This window comes from Poecilia latipinna, unplaced genomic scaffold, assembly GCF_001443285.1.
Source record: "Poecilia latipinna isolate Pla-1442-1.1 unplaced genomic scaffold, P_latipinna-1.0 Scaffold891, whole genome shotgun sequence".
Classification (NCBI taxonomy): Eukaryota; Metazoa; Chordata; class Actinopteri; order Cyprinodontiformes; family Poeciliidae; genus Poecilia; species Poecilia latipinna.
The window spans coordinates 131,944-143,107 of record NW_015113507.1 but is presented as its reverse complement, the minus strand read 5'-3'; the positions used below and the strand labels follow the sequence as shown (position 1 = coordinate 143,107).

The 11,164-nt window shown below is 45.2% G+C and overlaps 1 protein-coding gene across 1 annotated transcript; it reads left to right on the top strand.

Annotated features, from left to right (window-relative positions):
• The first annotated feature begins 216 nt into the window (after positions 1–216).
• slc13a5a (solute carrier family 13 member 5a) lies at positions 217–10,146 on the top strand. The gene is made up of 12 exons (XM_015048567.1): positions 217–472; positions 3,727–3,855; positions 3,934–4,070; positions 4,199–4,443; positions 4,549–4,777; positions 5,066–5,188; positions 5,270–5,482; positions 8,165–8,268; positions 8,336–8,457; positions 8,635–8,796; positions 8,885–9,022; positions 9,104–10,146. Exons 1-12 carry the CDS (start codon positions 359–361, stop codon positions 9,230–9,232), a joined length of 1,845 nt encoding a protein of 614 aa, XP_014904053.1. The 5' UTR covers positions 217–358; the 3' UTR covers positions 9,233–10,146.
• The last annotated feature ends 1,018 nt before the right edge of the window (positions 10,147–11,164 follow it).

The following is an 11,164-nucleotide window of genomic DNA, read 5'->3' as shown; positions in this document are numbered from 1 at the left end:
CGTGCGTGCGCGTGCGTGCGTGCGCGTGCGTGCGTGCGTGCGTGCGTGTGTGTGTGTGTGTGTGCGTGTGTGTGTGTGTGTGCATGTGTGCGTGTGCTTGGGTGCGTGTGTGTGCGTGTGTGTGTGTGTGTGTGTGCGTGTGTGTGTGTGTGTGTGTGTGTGTGTGTGTGTGTGTGTGTGTGTGTGTGTGTGCTCTGACACACATAAAGTTAATATTTAGTGTCGGCTGTGAAATGGATCACAAAGTGTTGGAGAGAGCATAGAGAGAGGAGCTGTTCTGTTGCTTCTGACTTCTGACCGGATTGCTTAGATTCACTCATCTTCATCTTCTCCTTCTTCTTCATCTTCATCTTCCTCCATGTCGGTTCTTCCTCGGGGGCTCAGAATGCTCCAGCAGTTCTGGAAGATGAAGGGACTCTTGGTTCTGGTCTGCACCCCGTTTCTGCTGCTGCCGCTGGCGCTCAGCACCACGGTGAGACAGACTAACTAGCTGAACTAACAGGTTTAACTAACCAACCAGTGGAGACTTTAATCTAACCAGGATAATTAAACCTGGTTAGTGTTTAATTCATTTTTAAAAATCAAAAAAATACAAAAAATTCAAAAGAATTTTTTTGTATTTTTTTGAAATTTGTATACAGTACAGATGACTAACCTCTGTAGCGTATCTCAAACTGCTCAGTGTAAGTAAACTAACTAATTTAATTACCAGGATATGTAATGGTGTAGTTAACCACTAATCTCACCATCTTAGATAATCAACACACTAACCAGTTCTAGCTAAACAATAAGCTGTTAACTAAACAGATAGAGACTAAGTGGCTAACTTTAATGACCTGACAGCTTTAACCAACCAGTTCACTCACTGGTTTGAATAACTAGGACACTGACCAGGTTAATTAGACAGAACTTTATCTTCATTAGTTTAGCTAAATAATGTTCTAGCCAATGCAAACTATCAGATTACCACTACTAGTTACCAGTCTAACTACCAGACACTAACTCTGAACTCCACCAGTCATGATTAGACTATGAAAGGTTCAAATTAACTGGGACAAAACCAGTTGAGTCAACCAACCAGCTAGTTAAGCAAATAATTTAACTACTAACCAGCTGAATGTGGTGATATTTTACTCCACTATGAGAAATATTCATAATCTAGTTTTCTGAAAGGTAACCAGTAGGTGAACCAGTCACTGGACCAGTTATGGAGCAACTAGCTACCAGAAATAAAGGCTTTACATTACCGGCCAGTAGTCTAGTTTACAAACCAGTTAGCAGGAGCTTCTCTAACCAGTATGATTAAATGGTTCAACCAGAACACATTGTATAACCTTTACTAACTGGTTCAACCTGCTGGTTAACCTTGGTCAGTTCAACCAGTCATTAGATGATCATTAAAAACCTAAAACTACCACAGCTGAGCATAGATCAACAGCAGAACTAGTCTAAGTCATCAGTTTAGCTTGTTGTTGTGTCTGATGGTTCTGACTGGTTTAACTGGTCAGTTTGTAAAACATGGACAAGTCACAGCAGAACCCAGAACTTCTGACTGGACGGAGTCCTTAGATTGGGCCATGATGGAGGAGCAGCTTCATCTGACGATGACGGCGATGATGATGATGATGATGATGATGATGATGATGATGATGATGATGATGATGATGATGATGATGATGATGATGATGATCGTATTGCTCTGTGACTGACCGTTTCTGCAGGATGAGTCTTGTTATCAGTAACCTGTGTTGATATACCGCTGCTGCTTGTTTGAATAGCAACTTTCATTCACAACTTCCTGTCACTGATTGACCAATGTAGAGAAATCAATTAAACAGGTCAGGAGATCCCTGGAAAAAAAACAAAAAACTGAAACAAAAGTCCAGAAAGTTGAGTAAAGCATCCGTTCTCCTGGAGACCAGAAACCTCGTTATGTCTGAGACCAACAGGATGAACCTGACAGAAAAACTTCATGCTGCTGTTGGAAACCATTTGCTGTCCGTCCTAATCACAGAGATCTCAGACATTTCAGATCAGTTTAGTCAGATAATAAGTAGTTAAAGAAGGAGGAGGACCACATTATGGAAGTAGAAGATGTTAGAGTGTTGGACCAGACAGCAGTTCCATGGGCAGAGACGAGGCTGGATCGTCAGGTCTTCTGGGAAATGGAGGATCATATTTCCAACATCATAAAATAACCGAGAACGACTCAATACTCGGGAAAGAAGCAATAACAACCACAGATACCCACTAGGTGGTAGTAACAGGGGCACACTCTGCCCCAGCTACTGCTGGTGCAGAGTAACTAGTTAAAGCATCAGTGATGATTAAAGAGAGAGGAGTTTAGATCCGAATGGAGAGTCAAGACTTTTTTCTATCAGGACCATAACCTAAAGATTACTGGGTGATGATTCAGATTAATTTAAGGAACATTTGAATCCAGCTCTGCTTTATTTTAGCTGCCTGTTTGTCTGTGCAGCTCCAGGCCAGCTGGTTCTGAGCGGTTCCATGCTGGTCCTCTGTGTGAGCAAAGGTTAATGAAAGCAGTGAAGGTGTGTTTGGACCGAGCCCCACGCTGAACAGCCTCTCTACAACTCCGAAGCGTCACACCTCATTTCACCTCATCATCATGCATGTCTTTCCCTCAAGTTTCCAACTGCAGCCGTGCATTTCCGCACAAAACAGGGAAAAAACCCAACATGATTCAGACTTAATGTCACAAAACAAAATTCATCCAAAATTCATCCCAGAGAAAACCTTCCTGCTCTCTTCAGGGATTTTGTTTGGGAATGAACCTGACCACAAACTGGGGAACTGATGTGAAATTGTTGAAATCAACACCACAGAGACAAAAAAAATACTGAAGTCGAGTTTAAAGCAAACATAAAATTAAATGAAGAAACTGAATTAGGCTCAGGAGGAGAGATTGCTGCAAGGCAACGACTCAATCCACTCTGCTGGACTTGATGACTCTGTCACCATCAAACTTTTAGGTCTATTCGGACCTAAACTCCTCTCCTTAGATTCCCTCTGGCTGGTAGACATCTGGTCAGGTTCTCCCAGGTTGGATCCGTCTCCACTGGCAGTGTGTTCCTCACTGTGAGGGCATGAAAAGTTGTGGGCCACGTATGAGCTGTGGTCAACGATCAATGATGTCATCTAGCTTGAATACCACTGGGCAAGCAGTTTCTCCAAAATCTCCAGATAGAGCTGTTGCGGTTTGCTCTGTTCAGTTGACGTTGTCTGAGATCTTCTGCCACAGTTGATAAAACGTTTGGACCTCAAGGTTGGACCATGGAATCATTTATTTGCAGCTCTCCATCTGCTACGGTCTCATTGCGTAAACAATGGTTCAGATGTTGTTGACATAAATGCCCAGGTCAACCAATGACTGCCGTCCTCTGCCAATCTAATCACCTGTACACCAGCCACACTCGACTAGGTCCAGCTCGTACCTCCCTGAGGTGATTCCACAAACCGGGAAAGAACAGCGCAAGATCTGCTAACAGAGACGAATCGGGCCTTGGCAGACTGGGTCAGAACCGATTAAAGCCTCTCTAATAGAGAAGCATTTTGATAACCAGAATCTGGGATGTAATTGATGTTGAATCTGTCTGTAGATTGTGGATTGAATGGAGTTTGTATTTCTGTACGTAAGTTGGTTCTGTTTGTTCCAGTCTCTGATGAACACTGGAATATTGAAGTCCCAGCTGTCTCTGTGTGCAGGAAGCGGCCTGTGCGTATGTCATTGCCCTCATGGCGGTGTACTGGTGCACGGAGGTTCTACCTCTGGCGGTGACGGCGCTGCTGCCCACCATCCTGTTCCCGGCGCTCGGCATCATGGAGTCCAGAAACGTAAGAGTGGACACACTCCACACCGAAGCTCTGCAGTGTCTGTGTTGTTGTTGTCTCACCTGTACGATGTGAACTCAGGTGTGCATGCAGTACCTGAAGGACACCAACATGCTGTTTGTGGGGGGGCTGATGGTGGCCGTGGCTGTGGAGCGCTGGAACCTCCACAAACGGATCGCACTCAGAGTTCTGCTGCTGGTCGGAGTCCGACCTGCCCTGTGAGTCTCCTGGTCCAGGCCTATCTGAGGGGGTTTGGGTCAGAGGTCACCTGTTTAATATCAACGATAGCAACATTAGCAATTAATGTTTCTGTATGGGTAAAACCCATTTTCCTCCATTTCTTCAGACTGATGCTGGGGTTCATGGGGGTGACGGCCTTCCTGTCGATGTGGATCAGCAACACAGCCACCACCGCCATGATGGTCCCCATTGTACAGGCCGTCCTCGAACAGCTCCTTGGCAATAGGAAAGAGTTTGGCGTTGCCGTGGAGATGGTGAAGATCCAGAGCAGGACTGTGTCTGTGCAGCAGGAGTATCAGCAGAAGAGCATCAGCATCGAGGAAATGGCCGACCCAAACATCCCAAGCAAAGGTACAACACAGTCCATCCGGCTGATTCTGGCACCGCAGCCTGTCCCGGCCTCCTGGATCCTCTAGTCAGTTCATATTTCAACTGATGTGATCAATTCATTTCTAGATCTCAACCTATCAACTAATCATAGTCAATCAGAGGAAGTCATCAGCCCAGAAGACACCAAGGCACCTAAGCAGGAGGTGGAGCTGGAGGAGCTGAGTGATGAAGAGGAGGAGAAGAAGAGGATGAGGAAAGGTCTTTTGCTTTCTGTGTGCTACGCTGCCAGCATCGGAGGCATTGCCACCCTGACAGGAACTGGGCCCAACCTGGTTCTGATCGGACAGATGAACCAGTAAGAACAGACACTAAACCCAACCTCAGATCTGTCAAGTACCAGAGGTTTTAGTCAAGGTGTTGCTGCTGTATTGACCAGCTGCTAGTTAGATACACAACTAGCTCCAGTTTTCCATCACTAGTCATTCAGTAGCTTTAATAAGCTGAAGCTGAACCTGCTGACCCAAAAGCCACCGATGGAGGATCTGTCAAAGTTCTTTCAGGGAACGGACTCCACTGGGATCTCCACATTAAGGTGTTTTCATCTTCCCAGCAGCTGATTGGCTGATTTCTGCCTTCTTTGCAGACTGTTTCCTCAGAACGGCGATGTGATCAACTTTGTATCATGGTTCGTGTTCGCCTTCCCTACCATGTTGCTGATGCTGACCCTGTCCTGGTTCTGGCTGCAGTTCCTCTTCATCGACTGGAAGTTAGTCACTCCTCCAAACCTAAGACAGACAGCTCGTCTTGGTCGCAGACCCCTGACCTCGTTCTGTTGTTTCCTCTACAGCCTAAAGAAGACCTTGGGCTGCGGCTTGGCCCAGTCCGACAAGGAGAAGGCCGCGTACGATGCGCTCAGGGAGGAGCACAGGCGGCTGGGACCCATGAGTTACGGTGAGATCAGCGTCCTGGCACTCTTCGTCCTTATGGTGGTGCTGTGGTTCACAAGGGACCCTCGCTTCATGGACGGCTGGGCCACCCACATCTTCAACGCCAAAGCAGAGTGAGTAGTTGTGGAGTTCAGCCAAGTGAAGATGATTTATACAGGAGCAGTGGCTAGCATTAGCGCTTTGTAGCAAACTGGTCCTGGGTTGAAATCCCAAAGTTCTTTCAGTCTGGATCCCGTTCTTCGTGGGAATTCAATGTTAATTTCTAAAGCAACGTGGATGGAGTTCTAGATGCATGAGTCCTGCAAACAGAACCGAGTCCAACATGATCCTTTAGCTTACATCTAATTAGTAAACTATCTCCATAAGGTCTTTTTCACACCTCCTAGTCTATAGTCCACTGAGGCAAAGCTCTACAGGTCGGTGTTCACTGGGTTTCAATAGTGTTTTCTAGGGTCCATGAAGTGTAAAACATGAATAAAGGTCAGAGGAATGAATGAATCCAAACTAATCTCGCCTCAGGTCAAAAGCATCCTGAACAAACAGGAACCAGAGGCGAAGAACAAACACGGGAAGCCTGTCCATGGTTTAAACCACCGACTTTGACCAGTGACGCTGCACTGGCTTAGATCACCTGCACGACTCGGCTGACTCCAGATCAAAGGCCAATTTTAAGTAGGACACAAAGTCTGACATGAAACATTAAACTGAGCGTTACTGTAGAAGAAATATTCCTCAGTGAAAAGATGCACCACCAGGGCGCACCTTACAGACAGCCAGGAGACAACTAGGAGACACTGGACCTGGACTGTTGAATTAAAAACCAAGTTGTTCTAGTTTCAGCTGCCAAATCTAAGATTCCTTTAGTTCAGCCAAATACAAGAAGCAAAAAGGCCAAATACTAGAAAATGAAGGCCAATGAGAGGAAGACATCCTACAACTTTAAAGCTGACAGTGTCTCCTCAGGTCACGGTCAAATGTGAGGCAGCAGGATATGATGCAAACAAACTGTCAGAGGACAAAGTCCACAAACAGTCCAAAACGTCCAACAACATCAGAGGACACAGCAGAGACCCTGATAATAAAAACAAAACAAATATCTGAAAGAAGCTTCAAAGAAGAGTAACATTACAGAGAATTGGAAGTGCTAAACCCGGATAGGTCCAGGGTCTAAACTCCAGAACTCAGAAAACCTGCAGGGACTTAACCCCCGGCAGTGTGAAGTTTTTAAATCTTCACACTGCCAATTTAGACTTTTGAACAAAGACTTTTGTTCTTTTGTGAAGAACAAAAGTCTTCACTCCCCTGGAACTTCTCCACCTTTTGTCTCAATAAACTGCAAAGATTGTATGATGGCACTCAGAGGCCAGCAAGTTACTGGTCTACCTGGTGGGAAGGTTTGTTGAGAAACTGAGCAGAAGTGGAAGATTCTGGGGAAATTCCTGTAAGTCGGAGCTGATGCCCAGCAGTGGGACCCAGCAGGATCCATCGGATCAGAGCTGTTCAGCTGCAGGTCGTACAAACATACGGGTCAGATTCCCCCTATGCAGGACCTGCTGTGACCTTCAGCTGAGGAAACAGCAGCAGAGACCTGACATCGTTCTGCTCAGAGACAAGGAGCCGTCTGATTGGTTCAGATGTTCAGAGCTCAGATCGCTAACCAGTTTATCCTCCAGACGTGAGTCCAGATGTCCGGTCTTCACCCCAAGCTGCTGCGGAACCACAATTAACATCAAGTTCATTTCAACTGCTCAGTGATTCTGGGGTTAAAGGTCAAACATTAGATCACAGGAAAATCTGAATCTGGAAAGAATCTGAATCTGAACAATAGTCCAGCCCAACTCGTGATCCAGTTTCCATTTTTCATGAATGTGTCATCATCACATTACTGTGCAAAACATTTACATGCCAAAGGACCGTTTGGAGTGCAGTAATACAGAATTGACACAAGTCTGAACTGGAAGTGATCCGCTCCACTAAACCGCCATCTAGGTAGGCAAGTGCAGCACAGAGCGCAGATGGACCATGGCTTTGAGACCAACAAAGAGAAAGTAGAGAACTCAAAAACTGTCATTGAGTAATAGTTGTAATTACTTACATTGTTCGTAAATAGGATAGGAAAAAGGCGAGAGCTAGTTCTAAGCTTATGGCTCGTTTATTGTTTCCATAGTAACTCCACAGCAACTGCCATGACAGCTAGTTACAGATACCTACCAAGATGGCAGCCACAATGTACCTGTGAGTGTGGCATCACGTAAGAACAATGTAGTGTTGGCTGATATATTTTACAAGTTCTGGACCCTGAGGTTCTGCTAATATTGTTCCCACCTCCCCAACACCAAAACTGAGGTGTTTTATATATAGTAAAACCCGACCAGAACCAGGGCCGCTCTGGATTCCAGTCACGTTAATCAGCTTCTGTCCTGAGCTGAACTGAGACCTTTTATTCAAGAATGGAAGCCCTGCAGAGGTCAGAGGTCAAAAGGAGAGATGCTGCAACATGGAGACTGTGTGGACATGTCCCCTTTACGGACCGGGTCGTTGAGTGTGTGCAAACAGTTGGGTCATTCATGACCCCAGCAAGTCGGGTCCATAAGGTCCAGACTGCAGCTGATCAGGAGATCAGAGACATTTCCCACATTGACAAAAGCCCGGTTCTACTGGGTTCAAAGGGTTCTGTTAAGTTCTGCTGGGTTCTGTGTGTGTCAAAACCTGCAGCAGATTGACTACAAGCTGTGTGTGTTTGCTTGGTTCTGCTGGGTTCTGCAAGTTCAGTCCGGTTCTGTGTGTCTCTGCAGGTTCGTCACCGACGCCACCGTCTCGTTGTTCATCGCCATCTTGTTGTTCATCCTTCCCTCCGAGCCGCCACGCTACCTCTGCTTCTGGCGGCGCTCCGACTCTGGTAAAACTCGCTCAGCTCACTCTTCCTGGGATTCACATGCAGTTATAGCTGTTTCTCCTCCCATCAGAGAGCCGGCTGTCCCGTGGCCCCGCCCCTCCACTGCTCACCTGGCAGGTGACCCAGGACAAGATGCCGTGGGACATCATCCTCCTGCTGGGGGGCGGCTTTGCTCTGGCTAAAGGCAGCGAGGTAAACTTCACTTTTACACAAATGATTTGAAGTTACATTCCAGAGAAAATTCAGTGAACAGGCAGAGGTCCACTGCAGTTTAAATTGCTGAGTCATGACCTCATCATGTTGTAGTCCAGTCACTTTCCAGAACAGCGAGGCTTCTGGGAAGAATCATGTCTGTTTACGTGATTACAGGTGTCCGGTCTTTCCCGCTGGCTCGGCGATCAGATGACGCCGCTGCACTCCATCCCGTCGTGGGCCATCGCCATCATCATCTGCCTCCTCATCACCACCTTCACGGAGTGCGCTAGCAACGTCGCCACGGCAACGCTCTTCCTGCCCGTCCTCGCCTCCATGGTAACAGTCGCGGGTCTAAGCATGATGCCAACGGCTGGTTGTGGATGGCATAGAGTAAAAGCAGGTTTTGTTTTGTGTTCTGGTCCAGTCCCAGTCCATCAGCCTGAACCCGCTCTACGTCATGATACCCTGCACCCTCAGCGCCTCCTTCGCCTTCATGCTGCCAGTGGCCACGCCCCCCAACGCACTCGTCTTCTCTTCCGGCTTCCTCAAAGTGTCCGACATGGTGAGTGCCTCCCCTGTCTGTGAGAGCAAAGGAAGATCCACAATAATAACCTGCTGTTGTGCTGCACGGCGCCCCCCACAGGCTAAAACCGGCGTGGTGATGAACATCATCGGGATCTGCTGCATCACTCTGGCCATCAACAGTTGGGGCCGCGTTCTGTTTTCCCTGGACTCTTTCCCCTTGTGGGCCAACATCACTTCCCCGATGTAGAACCCACAACCTCCTGCCAGCTGGGATCCTCCAGTCCTGAGCCTTTGGACGCAGAGTTCTCCAAAAACCGCTCCCAGTTTTACTTCATCAACACTGTACAGAGAGAAGTCAGGACTCTTCCTCGTCTACTGCTAGTTTATGTCCTTATCACAGGAGGCCACATCCATTCTGAATCCTACTACTGAATAATGACTGGCTGGCACCAAGCAACCAGATTCAGCAACTGAGCAACCAGCACTGGCAAATAAGAAGGAAGCTACTCTCTAGTGTTAATTTTGGAGAGATTGGTCACGAACTGGATTGATATATTACTTTGCTGTCTATTGGTACGGACAGGCTAGTGTTAGAATTGGATAGCGTAGCATTAGCATTCAATAGGTTAGATATTATATGCCAACAATTTTCCTGATGAAGTCTATTAAAGTGTAAGAAAGGGGTGACCAGGTTTTGCAGGGTAGTTGTTTGCCTATTTACAGCTAATGCTAGATTCTCCAAAGCTATTTCTAGCCAAACTGTGCTAATAGACCTCAGAGGAAGTAGTAGGCTGGATGACCAGCCTAGACATGCTAGTAACCAGCCTCTACAAAGCTAACGCTAGCAGTCTCCTTTTCATTAGCCAGTGTTGGTTGCTCAGATACCGCTGCCAGCCTATCATTAATCAGATTACACTGGATTACACTGGATTATACAGGGATTACACAGACTTTCATGAATGTTTGTACACACAGATCCAGTTCACACACAGAAATATAGACTCCAACCAGTGCAACCAGGAATTTAAATTTCATTTTGAGTTGTTTAACTGAAGAATGATGGAAAACCCATGAAAAGACCCAATAAAAGGACTAACAGAACAGAGCTAACAGAATCGGGTTCTGTAAGTTCAAATGGTTCTGATTAAGGTCCAAACAGGGCATGAGTTCCTCCTTCTTTAAATCACAAACGTTTCTCAATTCCTGATGGATTTCCCCGCAATGCATCATGTTTTCCACTAACATCTTGGTGGGTGTTGGTGCAGGTTTTTCACAGCAGAAGCAAACCAAACCAAAGGTTACCATGGAAATGACGAGAAGTGTGATGAAGAGGTTTAATTGACTCTTGTGATTCTTTGTTTTTTGGGGTTGGTTTTCTTTTATTTTACTTTTTAAATTTTCAGTCAGTAAACAGAAGAAACTCAGATTTAATGCAGCTGATGAACTCTGCACAGGATCGGCTCTGCGTTACTAAATATAAATATTTATAGATACTTTATTATGTACATACTGTATGTAATTTGCAGAGTTTTCTATCATCATGTTGCCAACAGTTTTATATATGGAAAAGTTAATCTGTAAATAAACGTGACAAAATTGACCTCAGTGAGTCATGTTTTTGTTTCATCCAATCAGCGTTCAGAACATCCACAGACCATGTTTTATAATAATCTAGTTAAAGAATATTAAAAATCATAAATCATGTGATTGCTAATATCTGCTCAGCACTGGTTAAGACTCAATGTCTTCTAGGATATATATATATATATATATATATATATATATATATATATATATATATATATATATATATGGTGATATATATATATACTGCTCAAAAAAATAAAGGGAACATTTCACTTTAATTTTGTGTGTGGCTCCAAATCCAGGCCTCCATTGGTTAATAAATTTGATTTCCATTGATGATTTTTGTGTGATTTTGTTGTCAGCACATTCAACTTTGTACAGAACAAAGTATTCAATGAGAATATTTCATTCATTCAGATCTAGGATGTGTTATTTGAGTGTACCACCTATTTCAGTTTGGTATAGAAAAAGGTGGTTAAACATGCTGTTTTCAATTAGTCTTATACTATACTTTTACAAGTGGATTTTAAACTTTTCAAGGATGTGCTCCACAAGTCTTAATACCCAATACCACAACACCTTCAGAGGTCTG

Excerpts from the sequence above, each read along its gene's own strand:
- slc13a5a (XM_015048567.1), top strand. The coding sequence starts at position 359 with ATGTCGGTTCTTCCTCGGGGGCTCAGAATGCTCCAGCAGTTCTGGAAG. Across the intron at positions 473-3,726 it reads CGCTGGCGCTCAGCACCACG|GAAGCGGCCTGTGCGTATGT; the intron begins GTGAGACAGACT and ends CTCTGTGTGCAG. Across the intron at positions 5,483-8,164 it reads ATCTTCAACGCCAAAGCAGA|GTTCGTCACCGACGCCACCG; the intron begins GTGAGTAGTTGT and ends GTGTCTCTGCAG.